Source organism: Mytilus galloprovincialis, chromosome 3 (genome assembly GCF_965363235.1).
Source record: "Mytilus galloprovincialis chromosome 3, xbMytGall1.hap1.1, whole genome shotgun sequence".
Classification (NCBI taxonomy): domain Eukaryota; kingdom Metazoa; phylum Mollusca; class Bivalvia; order Mytilida; family Mytilidae; genus Mytilus; species Mytilus galloprovincialis.
Window position 1 is genome coordinate 4,071,430 of NC_134840.1, and position 26,332 is coordinate 4,097,761.

Genomic DNA, 26,332 nt, shown 5'->3' on the forward strand with positions numbered 1-26,332 from the left:
CCGCGAGACAAAATTTTCGGAAATTTCAATGTTATGATTCGTTTTGGTCGCCTCGGACTTTATCAAGGAAAAATATGACAAATGGCAAATTGAAAAGATATAAGAGTCTTCAGAAATGGACTTTCTAACAGAAGGTGCATAATCTTAACAGTCTTTTCCACAGTTGAAAACATGTTATTGTTTCATTCTATGTTCATGCTTTCAAATTCTTAGTATATCTCTGACAGTTACATGTACAAGAAAAGGGTTGAAAGAAACAGTATGTCAAATAATTTAATTACTGTACTTCATATTAGCATGATTTTAACACCAAGGTGAAAATTGAAAATAGTCCTGACAAGAAATCGAAATTATGGTATAAAGGGTAGCCTGCTTTATTTGAAATCTATAAGGATGTCGGTTAAAAGGGATAATTCGGGATTTTTCACTTTTCATCTTATTATTTCAGGGGCGGATCCAGGATTTTGGAAAGGGGGCGCGGGGAGTAAAAAATAGTGTGCCGATCAGAGCGAGGCGAAAAAAATTTTGGGACCTTTTTTAGGCTAAAAACATAAAATAAGTGTAAAATGCACTTTTTAAATGGTTCCTGACTTTTGGCATGTATATTTTATAGTTGCTGTTAAGTGTAAGGGTTAAACATTTTTGATGCCGTATTCTCCAATACGACCGACACGAGTTAAGACACAAACTAGCAATTTCTATCCAAATGTTTGGTTGAAATGTTTCAGCCAACAAGGAAAGTGAGGGGTTCCAAATCAGCCAAAGGCTACGAATAAGTCTGAAATGACAACGAATTTACGAATGACAGTCGACAAATGGAGACATGAAGGCCTGACCCAGCAGGCAGGTTGCAGTCGGGCTTGTATTCAATATATATCAGTTCGGTGAAAGAGACATTCCGGTCGGATATAGGATTTACATGCAAACCCTGCCCCCTCAAAACTATGTCCGTTTATTATTAATCATGTTCATTTAATGCTAAATAATTCTGTTGGAAATTTTTGTTTTTTAATAGCAAATACGTAGATAAGATTTTTTTTTTCAATCCAGATAAATCAGGCTAGGAATTTGTTTTCTCAAACATCTCAGACTACGCGGACTCAAATCAAATGGTCTGGGCCAAAAATAAAATATTGTTTGTTTCCCCTCACACGACCGACCCGGTAAAATCAACGTGACACGAAAAATTTTATTGGCAATTCTTGTCCACTATTTTTTTTTTTTTTGCTATGTTGGTTATTAGTGATATCTTTCCGATGCTGTAGTCAACGATCGTTGGGTTTTGGTGATACCTTTCCGATGCTGTAGTCAACAAGCGTTTTAAATCAAGGTATTTTTGCATTGAAGCGTCTACATGATTCGGAATCAAGGAAAACAAACAAAATGCTTTCCACACGATTTGTCATCTAGAAATTGACAATGAGGGTCGGTTGAAGACAAAACTTTACGACAAAAGAGATGATTTCAGCTTTCCAATTGTGAACTTTCCATTTCTAAGTAGCAACATTCCAGCAGCACCTGCATACGGGGTATATATCTCTCAATTGATACGATATTCCCGTGCTTGCATTTCCTATCATGATTTTCTTGATAGAGGGTTACTGCTCACAAGGAAGCTATTAAATCAAGAGTTCCAAATGGTGAAGTTGAAATCATCCCTTCGTAAATTTTACGGACGCCATCACGAGTTGGTTGACCGTTATGGAATAACCATTTCACAAATGATATCGGATATGTTCCTCACGTCGTAACTACAATCCCCTTCCCTTTCATGAATTTGACCTACCGAATTAGACTATTTACCGGATTTGTAATCACATAAGCAACACGACGGGTGCCGCATGTGGAGCAGGATCTGCTTACCCTTCCGGAGCACCTGAGATCACCCCTAGTTTTTGGTGGGGTTCGTGTTGTTTATTCTTTAGTTTTCTATGTTGTGTCATGTGTACTATTGTTTTTCTGTTTGTCTTTTTCATTTTTAGCCATGGCGTTGTCAGTTTGTTTTAGATTTATGAATTTGACTGTCCCTTTGGTATCTTTCGTCCCTCTCTTGTTTGTGTGCAAGGGTGATCTTTTTTTGAAAATAAAAAAAAACTGAAGCATCTTTCAACCCGCTGAGTGCATCTTGATTTGCTTTGAAAAATGCTTTGTGTCTAACCTCTGTTCCTGTTTAAAGGATAAAATCTTAAAGACTTTGAGTAAAAATGGTCTGACTCGTGCTTTAAAATCTATCTACTTTGTCTTTGAACAGGTTGGGCACAAGTCAGGAAATGTGGGATACATGTATTCCCTGCTTTTAGGGAACGTCCCTGTTTTCTGGTGTAAAAAAAACCCAGTTTAAATGGGATTTCATTTATGGCATGAAAATTACAAAAGGACACATTTTAACGTTATAACTGCATCAGTAGAATTCGTAAATACTTATTAAAAGTATTTTAGGAAATACAAAACATGAATATAAAGTGAATCCTTGTTTCTTATAGAACTCGAAAAAACATACAAATCTTTGTTTAGGAATCAATTGACCAAGCTGCATGATCCAGGTGTAACTGAACATAACTGAATTATGTTCACTTCTATTGAAAATTTTTATTCATTGAATTTTAATTCCCAAGTGATTAACATACATGTATCTTTTTGTCATCTCATAATTGATGATCAAGGTATGAATTAGTGAACAAAGGAATTGTTTTGTTGTGAGTTATGCATCAAATTAGACTTGAAATAAGCTTGATTTTCTAACTAAAAAAACACTTGCTATCATTAAGCATTGTTATCACAAGTAGAATGTGCGCTTTTGTAGATTTCATTACATTAAATGAATAGGAAAAAAAAAGAAGGTCCCTGTATACTGTTTTTTTTTAACACCAGAAAACTGTGGTGTACACTGAATTAGAATACAGGGAATACCCCACTTTTTTTACTTCAGCCTTACCTGTTGAATTTTCTACAAATTCAATATAGAAAACCATATCAAGGAATAAAATAAAATAATTTGCCTACCTACCTACCCATACTCTAACAACCTCAGTCCGGAGAGGGGAAACAAAGATATTTTTAATGTTGGCCCTGTACCTTGGACTTAAATTCTATGTAGAGATTACTGTCTGGGGATCATTATTCAGCTATGTTATTAAAATGCTGGGGCGTGTGGGGTTAATATGTATTCGTAGGTAAATATATTGCTGTGAAACTTTTTTAATCGTGAGAGTGTAATAGAGTATAACTTTCTGTTTGGTGAAATTGTGAAATAGAAGTCAGTACATTCACTACATTCCATGATTCCTGCTTAATTCTTTGTCGCTTTGAAGGTGTCATGCTTGTCACCCTTGATGAGCAGCATAAGCAATGTGTTACTGTAATTTGAATTTGGAAATGACTGAGTGACGTTTTTTCGACGCACTGGTTAACTCCAGCGTAGCGAATCACATGACTTTGACATAACCAATAATATATATATATTACAGTAAATACGAGTAAAATATATCTGTATAAGTAACGAATTGTCGCATAAAAACAAAATACACGGGAAATGGCAAATTTCACTAAGTCTAGACTAGTTAATTATTTTCCAAAAAAAAAAAAAAGTCCAAGCAAAAGGGGGGGGGGGGGGGCGTACTCCCTCTACGCCCCCCTCTGAACCCGCCACTGATTATGTTCATAATACCATAAAAAACATATTCACCAAGTTTTATTTTGATATGAAAACTAATAAAGAAGAAAATTGGGAATTATTAATTTTATTTCTTGAAACTTCCTGACTTATGCGACATGGTTTAAGTCTTTTTGCATGCCGGGAGTGAAATTAATCTCATTTAAGTCTTGTTCGTTAACCATCTGATAACGTGATTTAAAGCGCATCGATGACTTTTGGTGTAGCTATTAACCAACGAAAAATAAGTGATAGCCATGCAACTAAATTAAATTGTGTGGATTTTTTTAAACAAATTTTAATAATAAAAGTAAATCATACAATAGAACATTTTTATGATTTTTTTTTTCTACAAATACTTTAAACAAACATATGAAACTGACATGATCGATAATGTATTAAAAATACATGTTTGTATTCCGACCTTTTTGCTTCATTCCAGCAAAATATTTCACTTGCTTGTACGTTGGAAATAAAATGTGTATTGTTTTGTGACACTAAGTGAATGTTACATGCATAGTTAAACTCAAGGTTATTATAAGATTAGCATTATGATAAATCTTTTGATCTTCCTTCAGTGAAATCTAGGCGTTACAGTTCACTGGCATTTCAGGTGTGAACAACATTTCGTATCGGAATGGTAAACGGGAGTCAGTCATAGTTTTAGACACATAAATGTAAAAATAAGAATTAAAATTAATTAACGGGATTAATAAGGTTGCACAAATTTATTATAAATAAAAATAGCCTTCAGAAGTTCTAAACACGAGTGTATGAACTAAAAATTGTACTATTTTAAATTAGAATCGACAACCTTAAATATTTCAAACAGATCATTAACAATTGCAATTATATAATTTAGTCCATCCAAAGCGATCTTTATTTACCTATTTAGGAATAAATGTTCTCATCAAAATATTTTAAATCTCACAACGCATGAATACTTCAGCTATTTGAAAAAAAAGATGTTTTAAAAAATTTAGGAAATTAAAGGATCTTCTTGGAATGAAATCGAAAAGATATTCTTTTCAAGTGTGAAAAACATCAACAAAATTTATGTATAATCGGGAATGTCCTTATCAAAAAAGTCTTCGTCTCACAACGTATATACTTTAGCTATTTGACCAACGATGTTTAAAAAAAACCAGAACAAATTTTAAGTCTTGTTTTAACTGGCAAGAATACCCCTAAAACGGACAAGCAGTTTATTCTTTAAATTGTTGTCATTGAATATCAAGAAAGAAAATAAATCCCGAAATTCATTTGAAACTTTGAAACTCTATAGTTTTTACTCGAAAATATTCACATCCCTTGGGGATTATTAGTGTACGCCCAGTTGCGTATATATATTACATGCATGCCAGAACAATTGTGATGATGACGAATTTCTTCCTTTATTCGAGAACAATCTAATTGATATATAAATCTGTGATTTTACTATGTCCATAACTTTGATGAGCCAAAGCAAGTTATATATCGACCTGTATTTAAATCAAATTGGCTCTCTTCTTCTTCTTTTTCTTCTTTTGGTATACAATAGTCTATTACATACTGTTGGCATACGTGGACTAGTCTATTTACAAAACTTTTACCCCAATTTACACAAAATGTATGTTTCTTTCTTATGTTCAATGTATACATATATATATTTCAATTTGTACTATAGTTCTGTAACTTATTATCCAGGCGTATAAACGAATAGTCGACAAGTGCGTACATTTTTTTAAATCAATATTTCTGATATGTTCCAATCTGTCCTTCACTATTGACAACGAGTATATATTACATTTTACCAAATTTACCCTTGGAAAAAGTATGTATATAGATTTTTATTTCATCAAATCTGGTGTTATTTTTGTATTATTTATATTTTTATAAATAATATTCTTTAGACCAGAAATGTTATTTATAAACAAGCATATGCATTAAGTAATGACTAGTTTATTATATCACTTTCAGAGACGCAAGACAGAGATATATATTATACACCTAATAGTTCAAAATGGAAAGTTATAAGTTATCGGCCATGTACACTGATCAATACCATTAGAAGTGAAACGATGCATGAACTTACAAGCCCGACAGGAAATCGCTTGAATACCTGGACGTGTCGCCTCACACCCCTCACAATACCTTTTGGAGTAATACCTTTAGCCATGCCCGTGATCAGTTGAGAGAAGATCCGAATTTATATGAATAAAGTTTATTACATGAAAGAATTATGAACAAATTAGATTTCGAAAAAACAATTCAATTTTCACGGAACACTTATTTATGATTTGAACTTTGACTTTTTATATGCCCGTCGTCTTTTAGACGGGACGTATTATGGTATACCGTTGTCCGTCCGTCCGTCCGTCCGTCGTCCACACTTCGGACAATAACTCAAAAACACTTTCACCAATTTCCATGAAACTTAAGTGAATTGTTTATATCTATTGACGTAAGCTCCCTTTCGTTTTTTTTTAATTTCAGATTTTAAGTTTTGGATTTATGGGGCTTTATTCATAAAAAAGGGGGGATTTTCAACACTTCGGACAATAACTCAAAAAGGCTTTCACCAATGTCCATGAAACTTTGGTGAATTGTTTATATCTATTGATGTAAGCTCCCTTTCAATTTTTATAAATTTCAGATTTTAAGTTTTGGATTTATGGGGCTTTATTCATAAAAAAAGGGGGATTTTCAACACTTCGGACAATAACTCAAAAAGGCTTTCACCAATGTCCATGAAACTTTGGTGAATTGTTTATATCTATTGATGTATCTTCCCTTTCAATTTTTATAAATTTCAGATTTTAAGTTTTAGATTTATGGGGCTTTATTCATAAAAAAAGGGGGATTTTCAACACTTCGGACAATAACTCAAAAAGGCTTTCACCAATGTCCATGAAACTTTGGTGAATTGTTTATATCTATTGATGTAAGCTCCCTTTCAATTTTTATAAATTTCAGATTTTAAGTTTTGGATTTATGGGGCTTTATTCATAAAAAAAAGGGGGATTTTCAACACTTCGGACAATAACTCAAAAAGGCTTTCACCAATGTCCATGAAACTTTGGTGATTTGTTTATATCTATTGATGTAAGCTCCCTTTCAATTTTTATAATTTCAGATTTCACTTTTCCGTGTTATGAATTTTTATGCTTAAAAAAGGGGGGATTTTCCAATTTTGGGACAATAACTAACACTTTCACAAAATTTTATGCAACTTTGATAAATTGTTTATATCTATTGACATAAGCTCCCTTTCCATTTTTATAAATTTTAGATTTTACGTTTTCTTAAGTAATGAATTTTTATACTTAAAAAAGGGGGATTTTATGAAACTTTGGTGAATATATTAATGTAACATCCCTTTTGATTTGTATATATATTTCTAGTTGATCATATAAATTCATTTAAAGTATAAAAGACAAGTTAAAAGAGCAACGGGCGTATCATGCGCTTAAGCGCAGCCCTTTATTAATTAATTCCGATATTAACAGTTTAAAAATAACAGACCATGATTATTTTAAAAAAATAAGAAAATTTTCCGTATCAAGTTAGTTAACTAGTTGGATAAAACAACCGTATGATTGACAAGATATCGACACGCAATTACGACTACATCAGGTTACTGTAGTTTTGGTCCTTAGACATATCGTTGTTTCAAATCGGAGAAGATGACAAAATGGCCGAACGCAGAGAATTGATACTCTAAATTTAAAATCGATGGTGATCTCTTATCTAGCAGAATAAAACTTTAATATCTATGAATTTGAGTGTTTTTTAACAGAATGGACATAATATCAATTTTTAATTTTTTTGCCAAGTTTCCTTTTAAAAGCTCATTAGAGCTTATGTTGTCTCTGTTTGTATACCTAGCCGACTCTTAATAATGCTTGATTATTATTATGTCTCCTACGTCCAAGAGATATGACTCTTTTAAACTGGGTCAGCTATTTATCGTTCCCTTCTGACGGACTATCATTGTTTCCTCAAGACCATACTCGCAAATGGTGTACAGGGAGAGCCGAAAATTAAATCCTTGCAATTTTCTTCCCGTAACGGGGATCAAACAAGGAACCTTTGTGTTAGTAGTCTGATGAACGTTACCTCTCATGTCACAGATTATGCTAATGTTATTGCGTCATAGCAAGATCTAGTTGTTTAAGGGGGTCCGTTACACACAATTTGACCTCAGGTCAACCAGCAGTAGATATTACTGGAAACCTTTATCTAATATGGTGTTATATACACCTTATCCCTATTTGTCCACCATTACTGAAAAATATTCCCGTAAAATTTTAACATCACAATACAAAATATCTGACGTCACAATGGAAAAGTGATTGTTGTATGACGTCAATACTTCAAGCATGACAGATTCCCAGGTTTGACAGTTGGGAATAGCAATAATGTGTATTTGTAAAAGCCTCCCTCATAACTTTGTAATGACAATGCTAATTTTTTTGCCATATTATCTGTTTCTGTAAGAACAAATATTTGTTATCATTTTTTCAGTTACAGAACAGCTACATTGTTCTGTAATATTTGTTCCAGTGCCAGTGGAAATTTATATTCAAGAATACTTCTTCAATTTGCAACTTATAGTATGAAGGAAATTAATTTAAATATGCCATGATATCCTGAAAACTCTATGTTGTTGCTATAACAGTAAACAAAGAAGAACCAACTAAGCCAACAGAGAACAAATAAACAAGTACAAACCCATACAACAGAACCAAAAAGTACCAGCCAACAGAGAACTAATAAACAAGTACAAACCCATACAACAGAACCAATAAGTACCAGCCAACAGAGAACTAATAAACAAGTACAAACCCATACAACAGAACCAATAAGTACCAGCCAACAGAGAACTAATAAACAAGTACAAACCCATACAACAGAACCAATAAGTACCAGCCAACAGAGAACTAATAAACAAGTACAAACCCATACAACAGAACCAATAAGTACCAGCCAACATAGAACTTACAAACAAGTACAAACCCATACAACAGAACTAATAAGTACCAGCCAACAGAGAACTAATAAACAAGTACAAACCCATACAACAGAACCAATAAGTACCAGCCAACAGAGAACTAATAAACAAGTACAAACCCATACAACAGAACCAATAAGTACCAGCCAACAGAGAACTAATAAACAAGTACAAACCCATACAACAGAACCAATAAGTACCAGCCAACAGAGAACTAATAAACAAGTACAAACCCATACAACAAAACCAATAAGTACCAGCCAACAGAGAACTAATAAACAAGTACAAACCCATACAACAGAACTAATAAGTACCAGCCAACAGAGAACTAATAAACAAGTACAAACCCATACAACAGAACCAATAAGTACCAGCCAACAGAGAACTAATAAACAAGTACAAACCCATACAACAGAACCAATAAGTACCAGCCAACAGAGAACTAATAAACAAGTACAAACCCATACAACAGAACCAATAAGTACCAGCCAACAGAAAACTTACAAACAAGTACAAACCCATTCAACAGAACCAATAAGTACCAGCCAACAGAGAACTAATAAACAAGTACAAACCCATACAACAAAACCAATAAGTACCAGCCAACAGAGAACTAATAAACAAGTACAAACCCATACAACAGAACCAATAAGTACCAGTCAACAGAGAACTTACAAACAAGTACAAACCCATACAACAGAACTAATAAGTACCAGCCAACAGAGAACTAATAAACAAGTACAAACCCATACAACAGAACCAATAAGTACCAGCCAACATAGAACTTACAAAAAAGTGCAAACCCATACAACAGAACCAATAAGTACCAGCCAACAGAGAACTAATAAACAAGTACAAACCCATACAACAGAACCAATAAGTACCAGCCAACAGAGAACTAATAAACAAGTACAAACCCATACAACAAAACCAATAAGTACCAGCCAACAGAGAACTAATAAACAAGTACAAACCCATACAACAGAACCAATAAGTACCAGTCAACAGAGAACTTACAAACAAGTACAAACCCATACAACAGAACTAATAAGTACCAGCCAACAGAGAACTAATAAACAAGTACAAACCCATACAACAGAACCAATAAGTACCAGCCAACAGAGAACTAATAAACAAGTACAAACCCATACAACAAAACCAATAAGTACCAGCCAACATAGAACTTACAAACAAGTGCAAACCCATACAACAGAACCAATAAGTACCAGCCAACAGAGAACTAATAAACAAGTACAAACCCATACAACAGAACCAATAAGTACCAGCCAACAGAGAACTAATAAACAAGTACAAACCCATACAACAAAACCAATAAGTACCAGCCAACAGAGAACTAATAAACAAGTACAAACCCATACAACAGAACCAATAAGTACCAGTCAACAGAGAACTAATAAACAAGTAGAAACCCATACAACAGAACCAATAAGTACCAGTCAACAGAGAACTAATAAACAAGTACAAACCCATACAACAGAACCAATAAGTACCAGCCAACAGAGAACTAATAAACAAGTACAAACCCATACAACAGAACCAATAAGTACCAGCCAACAGAGAACTAATAAACAAGTACAACCCATACAACAGAACCAATAAGTACCAGCCAACAGAGAACAAATAAACAAGTACAAACCCATACAACAGAACTAATAAGTACCAGCCAACAGAGAACTAATAAACAAGTACAAACCCATACAACAGAACCAATAAGTACCAGTCAACAGAGAACTTACAAACAAGTACAAACCCATACAACAGAACTAATAAGTACCAGTCAACAGAGAACTAATAAACAAGTACAAACCCATACAACAGAACCAATAAGTACCAGCCAACAGAGAACAAATAAACAAGTACAAACCCATACAACAGAACCAATAAGTACCAGCCAACAGAGAACTAATAAACAAGTACAAACCCATACAACAGAACCAATAAGTACCAGCCAACAGAGAACTAATAAACAAGTACAAACCCATACAACAGAACCAATAAGTACTAGCCAACAGAGAACTTACAAACAAGTACAAACCCATACAACAGAACCAATAAGTACCAGTCAACAGAGAACTTACAAACAAGTACAAACCCATACAACAGAACTAATAAATACCAGCAAACAGAGAACTAATAAACAAGTACAAACCCATACAACAGAACCAATAAGTACCAGCCAACAGAGAACTAATAAACAAGTACAAACCCATACAACAGAACCAATAAGTACCAGCCAACAGAGAACTTACAAACAAGTACAAACCCATATAACAGAACCAATAAGTACCAGCCAACAGAGAACTTACAAACAAGTACAAACCCATACAACAGAACCAATAAGTACCAGCCAACAGAGAACTAATAAACAAGTACAAACCCATACAACAGAACCAATAAGTACCAGCCAACAGAGAACTAATAAACAAGTACAAACCCATACAACAGAACCAATAAGTACCAGCCAACAGAGAACTTACAAACAAGTACAAACCCATACAACAGAACCAATAAGTACCAGCCAACAGAGAACTTACAAACAAGTACAAACCCATACAACAGAACCAATAAGTACCAGCCAACAGAGAACTAATAAACAAGTACAAACCCATACAACAGAACCAATAATTACCAGCCAACAGAGAACTAATAAACAAGTACAAACCCATACAACAGAACTAATAAGAACCAGCCAACAGAGAACTAATAAACAAGTACAAACCCATAAAACAGAACCAATAAGTACCAGCCAACAGAGAACTAATAAACAAGTACAAACCCATACAACAGAACTAATAAGTACCAGCCAACAGAGAACTAATAAACAAGTACAAACCCATACAACAGAACCAATAAGTACCAGCCAACAGAGAACTAATAAACAAGTACAAACCCATACAACAGAACCAATAAGTACCAGCCAACAGAGAACTAATAAACAAGTACAAACCCATACAACAGAACCAATAAGTACCAGCCAACAGAGAACTTACAAACAAGTACAAACCCATTCAACAGAACCAATAAGTACCAGCCAACAGAGAACTAATAAACAAGTACAAACCCACACAACAGAACCAATAAGTACCAGCCAACAGAGAACTAATAAACAAGTACAAACCCATACAACAGAACCAATAAGTACCAGCCAACAGAGAACTTACAAACAAGTACAAACCCATACAACAGAACCAATAAGTACCAGCCAACAGAGAACTAATAAACAAGTACAAACCCATACAACAGAACCAATAAGTACCAGTCAACAGAGAACTAATAAACAAGTACAAACCCATACAACAGAAAGTAACAGTCAGGGTTTCTCCTGGGTCAATTTTCTTTTTCACCACCTTTGTCAAAAAAATAATTTTCGTCACTCTCAATTTTTTTGCATAATCAACTAACAAAAACTCATGTTTTGAATATATCCATTTTACTGACCAAAAAATCAATTTGCTGTATTGTGGTCTCATTTAGTATAATTCTACATATATATCTATTATATGAACTACCGTGTAAAACTCAACTGGTACAAACATTCTTAACAATCTTTTTTTTTTAAAGGAACTGTACAAGTAAATTTGAATTTCAATGAAACCATCATATTTGACTTTTGAAAACATGCCATTTAGTGATTCTTCTTTAATCAGTTTATTTTGTGTTTGTATAATTTCCATGATGGTGTCACTCAGTGTCAGTTTATATTGGACTCATAGGTTTAAATGTGATTTTAATGTCTTTTGCCTTTATTTTATGATTTAAGAAATCTTGATTGTTTTAGTCTCTGTTTTAGTCTCAACATTCACCTATGAAGCTGGGCCTGTGAATTATGATGAGTTCCCACCAACAGAAGAACCTGTATACCTTATGGGAACCCCATACAGTACTCTATATGGTAATCATTATGTTTCTAATTCAAAGAAATCATTCATTCTATTTCTACATCAAAGTCATCTTTTAACATGTTTAATATGGAACATTATTTAAAAGTATATTATTTTATTTACAATATCTAGGTAGTTGAAGATATGAAATTGCATTTTTGAATTCAAGAAGATGTGTCTGAATTAATTGTAAAATTGCATAAATAAATCAAGGTAGACATTGCATTATTTAATAGATAGATATACATGTACATGAAGCAAGATGTGTTATCAGTGCCAATGAGACAAATTTCCATTCTTGTCAATGCACTTAACAAATTATTGAATTAAATAAGTTCAGTCATTATCCAAATTTATATCAATAGACCACTTTCGAGTTTGTCCTTCACCGGCAAAAACTCTTCAATTATGTGTGCCTTTATGATGTCATTTACCAGATAGAGGGGATCGCCTGTATCCCTGCACTATGAACAATCATCAAGCATCTTAGTGATCGTCATTGTGTAGGATAATAGAAATAATATTTGCTCTGTAGGTACTTAATCACAATTCCCTAATGACAGCAGTGCTGAAAGACAATTAAAAGAATTCAGTTTGCTGAATAATTCGTGCAATATAGCTTTATAGTTTTCCAACAACTTGTTCAACATTGGAACGGAAGTGATGACGCCCCTAAACGCACTAATGATGTTCACTAAAACCGAAGTTTTTTTAAAGGAAAAGCATTGAACTTGAAAGTTGTCTATTGATTTTAACACTTTTTGTTATGTACCTGTAGATTATCAATGCACAATGTACATATATATAATATTCATTATTTGTTCATATGGCATATTTTATCATGTTTTTACATATTTTCAGATTTAAATGAGTTAAAACTTGATTTCTTGTCCAGAATTTGGTTAACATACAGGAAAAACTTTCCAGCCATAGGTAATATAGAATTTTATTTTTCTTATTCAAGTTTATATAATTGTGATAATTTGGTTAAAAGTGACTTTCTAGGTTAATCATAATGATGACCATGTCTTCTACTTGAAATAAAAAGCTGTTAGTTAATCAACCCTTTATCTACCACAAGGCAAAAAATGATGAAGCAAAGAACAAGTGTAACTGTTTCATTATTTAAAGTGTGCAAATACCAGCTGGCAAATACATATATTTTGGAAAGATATTATTGAAATTCATACATATAGAGTTAGTGCAACTCCCATAGAAATGTCCATTTTGATCTGTATGTGACCTTTAAAATTAATTGACATTGCAAATTCAATTGTGATGTCAAGCACTTTTATCTTATGTATTGTGTGAATAATCTTTCTCTCTGGCAGATTCCAAAAGAAACTTGACTTTAACTAATTAGTAGTGTGAACATTTAAGGATAAATCGATGCTTTTACTATTTAAGGAGGAACTGGACCAACATTAGACACAGGATGGGGTTGTATGTTGAGATGTGGTCAGATGATGTTAGCCCAAGCTTTGTTAAATAGACACTGTGGTAGAGGTAGGATAGATTATCTATTGTTTGAACCAGGAGATATTTACTTTTATTTGAAGCCACCGTATAAGAACTTTAAATTTAGATTTTCTTGTGTGCATTTCTTATTGTTATAAATTGTTGAACTACGGACAAACAACAAAACACCTGAGATTTATTGTTTGGAAATGCTCTATGGGAAGAATACTATAAAGATTTATACTTTTACAGCCGATTTCATTGAGTGTGTAGGCAAAGGTAACCGTAATATCTTTGGTTAGCTTGCTTGTTAGCTGAACCGTGAAGTCATTATTAGGTCAGGGATACTACCCTCCTTTCAAAGTAACCTAGTCCAACAGACACATAGATTGGTTATCTGTCGGACTAGTCTACTGTTATAGGAGGATAGTTTACCTAACATGATAATGTCTTTGCGGTTCAGCTACCAAGCAAGCTAACAAAAGATATTACCTTTCCCTACACACTCAATGCAATCGGCTGTAAAGCTATCCATTTCAAATGCATTTCATGCTATATTTCAAGTCATAAGTCATAATAAGTTCATCTCATTGAAGTTTCAGTCATATTTAGATCCATAAACTTGCATATGTTCTATACATAAGAATAGGTGCTGAACCCAGATTATTAAACTTTACATAACATACCAAGGCAAAACACATTCCTAAAGCAATTGCACTTATAGATTTGCTGAAAATACATTTTAATCTTCCAAATTATTCATTTATTCAGAAATGTAAATAAAATTATTTTCCATATCAATCCCAATATATTCCAGTAACAATAAATCTGATGTTTGACTAACAATAAGGGGGATTCTTGTAATGAGATTTAAATATAAGGAAAACTTGTTATAAAGTTTATTCATTTCCCGAGTCATTTGTCATAACATCTCTTGTTATTTTTCAGATTGGAGATGGACAAGAAAGATATATGATGAAAAATATAGAAAAGTTTTGGAAATGTTTCTGGATAAAAAGAATGCATACTATTCAATTCATCAAATAGGTATACATTTACTTTCTGTATAGTTTTGAAATTTATATTATTCCAGACCAGAAAAAACATGAAAAACAACTCCAAAGAGATCAGTAAATGTCTGGACTATACATGCAATATTTAAAGTGCTGGCTAAGGAAATTTTCTTTCTAATCAGTGATTTTACTTGACTTGTTCTTATTCTTGTAAAAAAATTAGTGTTTATTTTACAACATCAGTTATTTATTTTTCCAGCTTCCATGGGTGTATCTGAAGGTAAAAACATTGGTCAGTGGTTTGGTCCAAATACAGTGGCACAAGTTTTAAAGTAAGTTGAGTTGATTTTACTTCTGCATTTAGAGCTCATCTAATTTTTAGATAAGGACTTGCTCAATTCTAACCGATTTAACTGTTTTTTACAATAATTTTTCAAATAAATAAATATGTAGTTTTAGTACATAAAATATGCTGATAAATGTATTTCTTTATCTAATTCTTGATTTATAGTACTCTAGCTGGGTTGATGTTTTTTTTATGCCCCACCTACGATAGTAGAGGGGCATTATGTTTTCTGGTCTGTGCCTCCGTTCGTCCATCCGGTTAAAGTTTTTGGTCGAGGTAGTTTTTGATGAAGCTGAAGTCCAATCAACTTGAAACTTAATACACATGTTCCCCATGATATGATCTTTCTAATTTTAATGCCAAATTATAGTTTTGACCCCAATTTCATGGTCCACTGAACATAGAAAATGATAGTGCAAAGTTCAGGTTAAAGTTTTTGGTCAAGGTAGTTTTTGATGAAGTTAAAGTTACATCAACTTGAAACTTAGTACACATGTTCCCTATGATATGATCTTTCTAATTTTAATTCCAAATTAAAGTTTTGACCCCAATTTCACGGTCCACTGAACATAGAAAATGATAGTGGGAGTGGGGCATCCGTGTACTATGGACACATTCTTGTTTATATTCAGCTTGTGAGTTATTTGATCTTGGTTCTCTATAGTTCCAAATTTAGTTATAACATCAAAATCTCTTGCTTTCCAACAATTTTGCTATTGTGACTCCAATAAAAAAAGACATTTATGTCTCATGATTTCATGTAGAAGGAAAACAAATTCTTTGCATATCATTGTGAAAAAACGATAATAATGCTTACTTACAATACTAAATTTTGTGCTATAGGTTTAGATAAAGATTGGCATAGATTAGAATGAACCATATGAGACGTATTCCTGCCTTAGTTAATGCTTTATATTTTTATTTTGACTTGAGTAAGGTTTTTTTCACTGTAAACAGAAAGATTTTTTAATTTAAAAAAAAAAGAGCTAGTTTTTCTTATTGTACATTGCCAAATTTTACTCATCAATAAAATGCACCAATAAAAAAAAACAGAGGTCTGAAGAAGTGACATAAGTTAAATGAAAATTAATATTGGATTGGTTTGATATACATATATTGCAGTTGCAATTGGCCATGTTTTACTTTTGAGTTGTTTTTAATTTAGACTTTCCAAATAATGGGAGATAACTCAATTGTTTCATAAGATGTGGTATGATTGTCAATAGGACAACTATCCATGAGACCAAATGATGTAGATGTAAGAAACTGTAAGTCACTAACCATCCAGTCATCAACAATGAGCAAAAAACATATCATATAGTAAGCACTGACAAGACAAAATGTAAATTAATTCATATGAGAAAAACCTAATTTATGGACAAAAAAATTAACTTTAAAAAAAAAAATTGAGAGACATATGATAAAGTACAATTTTGCTAGAAATAACATTTGAAGTAAAGATTTTATTTTTGTTGTAATAAATTTTCTCAAATGTTGACCTAAAAAACAAGTTTATATAGATTATAGACAACATAATTCAGTAACTTTTTTGTGCCAATTTGTTTTTATTTTTAAGAAATTTAAATTTTAATAAATGCCTCTTATGTTTATTTTTTGTAGAAAATTAGTAGTGTTTGATGAATGGAGTTCATTGGTGATTCATGTTGCTATGGACAACACAATTATAGAACATGATATAAGTAATGTATTGGATTTGATTTTTTCATAATTATCAAAGTTGTTAAAAACATTCTTGTATCTTAAGAATGAACGAAAACAAATCAGAAGAGAAAAAACAATAGCCTAAATTTTTGTTAAACAATAACTATACAAAAAAAATTAGCAGACAGCAATCTGATGTGACCCTATAGATAACTGGTTCCTGACGTGGGTCAGGCTAAAATAAATATGTAGGGTTTTACATGATTGAGAGCACTCCATACTTGGATAGTTGTGTAGCAACACTATGTAAGACAAACTGTAAAAATGAATTGTAAAGGGCTTGACTCATTAGTTTGGTAATTTACCATAAAAACAAATAACGAAGAAAAAAAGTAGTTATTTTCATTTAAATGTCTTTTATTTACAGTAAATTTCTTGCTGTATGGGCATCATTTGCCAAACTTTATGTTAATGGACAGATGTCCAGATTTTTGGACAGATTTACAGTGGTAGTTGTACATCCTAAAGTAACAGTGTATTTACATTTTTTGTGCTCATAGCAACTTATAGACATTTTAGATGAATTTGTGAAAAAGTTCAAACATACCATTAATGAACATTAAATAAATTTTGAAGTTTATTCTTTCCTTCAGAATGTTTATGTAAACCTGGTTATGAGAAGACAACATGTGATATATTAGGAATGAACAGTATGAAAGCTGGTGCTACGGGATGTAGTAGTCGTGCAAAACCACAAGACAAAAATAAATCTAGTCATGTTGATCCCTCAAAATGGAAACCTTTATTATTGATTTTACCGTTGCGACTTGGTTTAACAGATATAAATGCTGTTTATATAGAAAGTTTAAAGGTCAGTATCAATATTTACAGGGGGTAGATAGAATCATAAATAATTGCAGAATTTTCCTAATTTTCCCAAACAACATGGTTGCCATCATTGACAATAGAACATATGGGTTTAATATGGAAATCTATACCATGCAATTCTTGTAAATATCATTTCTTTACAAATCAAGAAAATCAATTACATGTATATCCATGTTTCATGAAAAATTGTCATTTTGCTCTCTTTAAAATGTTACAGGCTAAATGTATATTTGCCAAAAAATCAGGATTCCAGATTTGACAACAGTAGTACTGTTTGAATATATTTACGTTCATTACTTAGTCAAATAGAAAGATAACAGGAGACAATCCCTGTTCTGTCAATAAAATTACCCCAAAAAAAAGGTCTGTCAACTTATCAATTGTGTATGATTTTTTTTTACTTTTAAGTTTATGCCAAAAGTTATTCATAAGCACATACAATTACAATATACAATACACAGTATATATCAAAATAAACTGCATAAAATACAAAGTTTGATATATATAGATTTGTATAGATTGTATATAAATAACTTTTGTAAATTTTTTGTTTCAGAAATGTTTAAGTTTTACCCACTCTGTAGGTATAATTGGAGGTAAACCAAATCAGGCTCATTGGTTTGTGGGTTACGTAGGTAAGTACATGTCCAAGATTAGGGCCTCATTCGTTTTAACCACTAGGTATAATTGGAGGGAAACCATGACCTACGGCTGATAAGAGGTCTGATATGTTATGTTCTTTTTATCATATATATACTTCAGCAGAAGACATACAGACAAAAACTATTTTTATACGACCGCAAAAATTGGTCGTATATTGGTATCACGTTGGCGTCGTCGTCGTCGTCCGAATACTTTTAGTTTTCGCACTCTAACTTTAGTAAAATTGAATAGAAATCTATGAAATTTTAACACAAGGTTTATGACCACAAAAGGAAGGTTGGGATTGAGTTTGGGAGTTTTGATCCCAACATTTTAGGAATTAGGGGCCCAAATAAGCATTTTCTTGGTTTTCGCACTATAACTTTAGTTTAAGTAAATAGAAATCTATGAAATTTTGACACAAGGTTTATGACCACAAAAGGAAGGTTGGGATTGATTTTGGGAGTTTTGGTTCCAACAGTTTAGGAATTAGGGTCCAAAAAAGGGCCCAAATAAGCATTATTCTTGGTTTTCGCACTATAACTTTAATATAAGTAAATAGAAATCTATGAAATTCAAACACAAGGTTTATGACCATAAAAGGAAGATTGGGTTTGATTTTGGAAGTTTTGGTCCCAACAGTTTAGGAATAAGGGGCCCAAAGGGTCCAAAATTGAACTTTGTTTGATTTCATCAAAAATTGAATAATTGGGGTTCTTTGATATGCCGAATCTAACTGTGTATGTAGATTCTTAATTTTTGGTCCCGTTTTCAAATTCGTCTACATTAAGGTCCAACGGGTCCAAAATTAAACTTAGTTTGATTTTAACAAAAAATGAATCCTTGGGGTTTTTTGATATACTGAATCTAAAAATGTGCTTAGATTTTTTATTTTTGGCCCAGTTTTTAAGTTGGTCCAAATCGGGGTTCAAAATTAAACTTTGTTTGATTTCATCAAAAATTGAATAATTGGGGTTCTTTGATATGCCGAATCTAAGTGTATGTAGATTCTTAATTTTTGGTCCCGTTTTCAAATTGGTCTACATTAAAGTCCAAAGGGTCCAAAATTAAACTAAGTTTGCTTTTAACAAAAATTGAATTCTTGGGCTTTTTTGATATGCTGAATCTAGACATGTACTTAGATTTTTTATTATGGGCCCAGTTTTCAAGTTGGTTCAAATCAGGATCCAAAATTAGTATATTAAGTATTGTGCAATAGCAAGAAATTTTCAATTGCACATTATTCAGCAACAGCAAGAAATCTTTAATTGCACAGTATTGTGCAAAAGCAGGAAATTTTCAATTGCACAGTAGTGCGCAATAGCAAGAAATCTTCAATTTCACAGTATTGTGCAATAGCAAATATTTTAAATTGCACAGTATTGCACAATAGCAAGAAATATTTAATTGCACAATATTGTGCAATAGCAAGAAATTTTTCAATTGGAGTTATCTTTCTTTGTCCAGAATAGTAGTTGAATCAACTTAAATCATTGTTTTATACAATATACAATGTATATTCACTTTTACTACCAACTGATAAATTAAAACAATCTTTACCATTCAGTGATAACAAGCAATTTATTTTACATTTTAATATTTTATGATGTATTTAAATGAGTAGTTATTGTTGCAAACTCCATTAGAAATTTGAATTGAGATCAGTTTTGGAAAAAGGGAAAGGGGCATGTGAATAAAAAATGGGGTGGGGGTGGGGGTTAAATTTTTCTCATTTCAGATTTCATAAATAAAAAGAAAATTTCTTCAAACATTTTTGATTAATATTCAACAGCATAGTGAATTACTCAAAGGCAAAAAAAATATTTTAAGTTCATTAGACCACATTCATTCTGTGTCAGAAACCTATGCTGTGTCAACTATTTAATCACAATCCAAATTTAGAGCTGAATCCAGCTTGAATGTTGTGTCCATACTTGCCCCAACCGTTCAGGGTTCAACCTCTGCGGTCGTATAAAGCTGCGCCCTGTGGAGCATCTGGTTAAAATATTTTTTATAATTATTTTTGTTTTGCATTTTTCAATAATATATTTTCCCATGTTTCCTGATTCCAATTTTTTTTTTATTTAACTTTGTTATGTTTTACACAAAAAAAAATTGAGGTGTATTTTCCGGAATTTGACGAATGACGTCGAAATATAATGCGATAACGTTATAGAAAAGCATGCAATAAAAACCGGAAGCAGTTGATAACAAAAGTCTTATCACACGGTAAAGCAATTCTTCAAATTAAATGAATAAATATAGGTACAATTATACCATTATTTTCAAGTTAGATCCACACACTACACAAGTATCTGTTTTTTTCAGGAGACAAGTTGATATACTTAGATCCTCACACTACACAAGTATCTGTAGACTTAAATGACCATTTAAGTAACGATGACAGCTTCCATTGTCCTCACCCTTGTATGATGAATATTTTAGAACTTGATCCTTCTATAGCAGTTGTAAGTAATTTAATGTAAAACGGGTACTGTTAAAAGCATCAACATTCACTAAAACAATAACCTGATTGGATTAGAGATGAACAGCAAACCATGTCTTAATTTGGCATTATTCCTCAATACTAGCAAATAATTTGTCTTGTAATGACATCCTGCTAATCAATTCATAAAATATAGAGTTCTATCATTTTGATACTATGTTTTTAAAACTTTTTGTAATTTCCAATGTGGAAATCTTCATTAAAACAAATTCTGGCATTACACCCAAAAATGTCAGAAAGATTTGGAGACGTTTTATTGTAGTAATTTGTACTTGACCTATTTTCAGGGTTGAACTGCTGCACAGAATAAGAATTTTTACATGTATTTATTTCAGGGATTTTACTGTGGAACAGAATCAGAATTTGATGATTTATGTACAACTATAAGAAAGTTTATAACATGTGAAAGTCGAACACCAATGTTTGAATTGTACCAAGACAGACCACCACACTGGCCACCATATGAACCATACAGTGGGAAATTTCCTTCTTCTTCTGGTAATCATATTTAATTTGTTATAATATCTTGGGTCTTCCTAGCCACCATCAAATTATGATATGATTCCAGCACAATCTACTCTAAAGTAAACAGGCCTTTAATAAACTAACAATTATGATATGATTCCAGCACAATCTACTCTAAATTAAAGTAAACAGGCCTTTAATAAACTAACAATTACGATATGAATCCAGCACAATCTACTCTAAATTAAAGTAAACAGGCCTTTAATAAACTAACAAAAGTAATAATTAAACAAATAACAAATATAATTATTTACAGTCAACAATTGCCTTCAACACTGTCTTTACTTGAACCTCTATATCACCCAGTCTAAAAAGTTTAGAAGGTTTGCCATCAATAACAAATTCTGAAAATTAGAAAGAAAATATCCCATGAGACATCCACTGATTCCTGACTTGGGACAGGCCCATAAACACTGATTCCTGACTTGGGACAGGCCCATAAACATTCACAGATTAAACTAATTTGTTATGTCTTATCTCCCCCTCTTTTTTTAATTTTGATCTTGACAAAACAGAATGCTATCAAACTTTTTTTTTTATTTTGTAATACACCATTGATATAATTCCTATTGTTATTTTATTTTGTAATACACTATTTATATATTTCCTATTGTTATCTGTATTTTGTAATACAGTGTAACCTGTGTTATCCGACACACCAGGGGACCAGAAAAAAATGTCGGATTAAGCAGGGTGTTGGAATACTCAGTTTTTTTCTGAAAGGATAAGCATATTTTGGGACCATGAAAATGTGTTGGTTAATGCAGGATGATGGAATACTCCCGTGTCGGACTAGACAGATTACACTGTATACCATTTATATAATTCCTATTGTAATTTTATTTTGTCATACACCATTTACATAATTCCTATCGTATTTTATTTTCAGAATTTGCTGTATTGGATGGCACAGGTTGTGAAACAGATGATGAATTTGAGTTGATAGGTTGATGATAATGTCTGTGATATGTAATATTAGGACATAGTATAAAGATGTGTTCAGTGTTGTCGGCAACAGATAAGAACAAGTTTTCACGATTTTGCCTCAAGCAGCATCTATGATGTTTCATATTTTAACTGAATGAAAGTTGATACAGATTATTATTTTTCATAGTTACATTCAACTGTAATTTATTTTTTAAACCATGATTGTATAATTTGATACTAAGTTGTGAATATTACATGTTTTAGAGAGTATGTCATCTATAGAATTTTATTTTGATTTTTCCCTGTCTGTTCATTTTACCACAAGTTTATTTATGAATCTGGAAGTGAAATGAAATAATAAAAATAAATGTCCATCCTTTAGCAAAATAAAATGTATTAATAGTGAGCAGTGATAGTGTTTCAACCTATTACTCTTTAAAAAAAAATCTCAATAAGTCCAGGAATTGGCCAAACAAAATAAAGACATTTAGTAAGGGATGTAAGTTAATCAACAAGATAAAACAAAGCATAAAACAAACTCAATCAAATAAAAAAAAAATCTGAATTGTTCCCAAGTATGCCAATAGTTTGGTTAACCCAAAACTTTTTATCAAATGAATTTATTTAAAGGAAATTATGGATATAATGTTTGAATCTCACATATGCTTTCAAAAAAAAATATGAACTAAATTTGTTACTGTTATAAATGTGAAGTGATTGAATCTATCAGATTGTTTAAGTTAAAGATCATACAAAATTTTGTAGAAAAGGAATTTTAGGTCTAGTTGTTTGAAATTAGTTCTGTGATATACTAAATGTGATATGTGAAATGTTACATAAAATAGGTACCATGAGTTGTCACATCATGAATATTAACATTTCACCCCCACAACTATATGTTGAGTGCAATAGAATGTTTCACTTCTACAGAATTTCTGCTCATTGTTTTATATATTTATTTCAAAGATATGTCTTTTTCTTTTTTCAGACAGTTACTGTATAGATATTATACCATATGTAAATCAGTTCCAAATTATTCTCATATACTTTTATTTCCACTTTTAATTTTAACTACCTTTTAATAGTAACCTTTTACCATCTTATACACTACAGTGTAAATAAACTCAGTCTGTGCAAAAAAACTTTTATACCTTCTAGCAGGAAAGCACATTTCAAGATAATGCTATTACAATGTATCTATCTTCCAATTATTTAGATTATTCACTCTGAACCTACTTTTTACTATATATAGGCTTTAAATAGGGATAATATTTTTTTGCACAGACTGTTAATACTTAACCAATGCAGTTTTTATTTCCATCAAATATGGAGGAGACTTTGTAACTAAATTGTCTTCTGTTTCACCTGCTTTTGTCATTGTACATTTAGACTTAGTAATTGTTTAACAAAGGACAACCTTAAATGTATTTCCTTCAACATTGATGTGATACTTTAAGTATAAAGACTGATAATTTATTAATGTCTGCTGTTCCCTACAGTACCTCTAGAGCAAAGTTATTTTTAATTTTTAAATTTTTCTGTATTTCACTATTAAATGTATGAGGTTTTTTTTTTTTTGCAGTAAACTTTAAAAAACAGTCTGAGATTAGATTGATCAGACATCAATAACTTTGTCAAATCTTTATAGAATGTTATGAAAGCTTCTTCCAGTTCAAGGAAGAGTTTTATCTATTTTATTTATTTCAAATTGAGTTAGTCTTTGGCAGTCAACATTAAACTTTGATTCTAACAGCAGCTATAACAGGCCATACACAGCTTCTGGGGAACCCGTTACCAATATTTGTTTTGTTCATTTGTGATATTTATTTTATTTATATACTTCAGAGGAGAAAGGGCTGCTTGTGTTTTACCCTTTGAAAATCACAAGTAGCATCCTTCAGATAGACATTGGTATGTTGAATCATTTGAATACTGCCTTACATGTTTGTTCAACATTTCTATACTTCTTAAAGAAAATCATAATTGCTTCATTTTGAGAGGTTCTTGTTAAAATTAGATATGAGCCACAGCCCTACCCAAAAAGATGTTTGATTCGACCCATCTTTTTGTTTGTTTAAAGTAAAAGTGTGGCAAAATCTCTTATTGTGATAAGCTGTTTCTCATATTTCACTATGAAGTAGATTCCAGTTTTTTGGTGAAATACATTATTTCTGCTCTTTCATGGTAATCTTACTTTTATCATCCTATTCATTTAGGGATAAAGTTGTCATATATTTTAAATGATTGAATAATTTTACTATTTTGCCATTTCAGCAGTCATATTTCTTCTATATCTCTTTCTTTCTTGTGATTGGTATATGTTGTGAATGTTTTGTTATATAATTTCTTGGAAATATTTATTTTTCTGATATTGATATTGATGTGTATGTCATCTTCAATGATGATAGTTGTGATGTAGTACAAAATGTATGACATTATCCTTTTTAATTGTCTCATCAAGAATTATAACTCTTATGTATGAGGTGCTGATTTAGTCAAAATTATTGTATTTAAGGAGATCCTGAAATATTTCAGGACCTCCATTATTCAAATTCAGTGTATCAATAAATCATTGATGACATCTTGAAATAGAAATGGATGTCCTGAAATCTAACTATGAAGGTCCTGAAATTGAATTGAAGAGGTCTTAAAATAGTCTATAAACCGTGTTATGGAGGTCCAAAGATATACAATGAGACCTTCAATGGTTTATGGATAAACCTGAATGTCATGAAATATTACAGGATTTCCTCAAGTACAATAACTTTGACTAAATTTTAGCCTCATACATATGTCAAGTTTTTCTCCATCTTCAAGTTTTTTTTAAATTATCTACTAATTGCAATTGAAAATAATTGACCTTGAGTTTAAAATAAACTGTGATATTATATCTTGGTTTTGTTCTATTTCAACAGTCTATATAAATGCAAAGCAGTTGATTGGCTTTACTGATAACATAACATTTTATAATCTCAGTTTCACATGGAAGCCCTGTGAAAACATGTATCTTAGGGGCCAGCTGAAGGACTCCTCTGGGAGTTTCTCGCTGCATTAAGGACCCATTGGTGGCCTTTGGCTGTTGTCTGCTCTATGGTGGGGTTGTTGCCTCTTTGACAAATTCCCCATTTCCATTCTCAATTTTATCTTTTATTTTTTTTGGTAAAGATTGCATGAAATCAAATCAAAACCTTATGGTACCTACTTGATATCCAAATCTTCCAAGGTTTATCACTTTCTTTGAGATACACAAAATATAGTGCATTGATCATAACATTCTATACATCCTATCCATGAACATTTCCAGAAATTTATCAACGAAATATTTGCTCAGATATTTAATTCACAAAATGATGTTATACTTGTCAGGAAAATTAAGTAAATTTGGCAAGGGTTTTTGCAAGGAAAGACAAACAGCAATCTAATATCTGTTTTAAAAATTTATTTACAAGAATGTACATATTATATAAATGAAGCACTTATAGTAAGATGGCCAATATGTAGATTTGATATTAAAAGCAATATCTAGCTAAATAAAATCTTTGAATGATCCTCACTGATTTAAAGGAGTGTCTAGTCCATGACAGACTTGAACATTAAAACTCAATATATAATAAAAGACACTGCTATTTTCAGTGTTTGGTACAGGTTGGCTTTCACTGTGCACAACATAAAACTCTATGGTGGAAAAAACAGAGAACTCTTTTTGTCAGAATACACTGTCAACCATCCTACACACTATCCACACTGATCTGTGTCCACACTTGCATCTGTTCAAAAAATATCAATGATGTCATTGTTAAAATCTTCTTTAAAAATTT

General features: G+C 31.9%; 1 protein-coding gene across 2 annotated transcripts; it reads left to right on the forward strand.

The window, feature by feature from the left end:
* On the forward strand, positions 1-25,404 carry LOC143066994 (cysteine protease ATG4B-like). Of its 2 annotated transcripts, none has more exons than XM_076239912.1 (12): positions 1-134; positions 12,457-12,558; positions 13,409-13,480; positions 13,955-14,053; positions 14,954-15,052; positions 15,278-15,350; positions 16,985-17,064; positions 17,680-17,897; positions 18,471-18,549; positions 20,885-21,024; positions 21,398-21,560; positions 22,477-25,404. In XM_076239912.1, exons 1-12 carry the CDS (start codon positions 116-118, stop codon positions 22,536-22,538), a joined length of 1,206 nt encoding a protein of 401 aa, XP_076096027.1. In that variant the 5' UTR covers positions 1-115; the 3' UTR covers positions 22,539-25,404. The 2 variants fall into 2 exon arrangements, with proteins under 2 accessions (XP_076096027.1, XP_076096026.1); XM_076239911.1 differs by having other exon boundaries at positions 49-134; positions 12,445-12,558.
* Positions 25,405-26,332: the final 928 nt, after the last annotated feature.

Coding starts and splice junctions, on each gene's coding strand:
- LOC143066994 (XM_076239911.1), top strand. Junction 13,481..13,954: donor GAAAAACTTTCCAGCCATAG/GTAATATAGAAT, acceptor TTACTATTTAAG/GAGGAACTGGACCAACATTA. Junction 17,065..17,679: donor AATTATAGAACATGATATAA/GTAATGTATTGG, acceptor TCTTTCCTTCAG/AATGTTTATGTAAACCTGGT.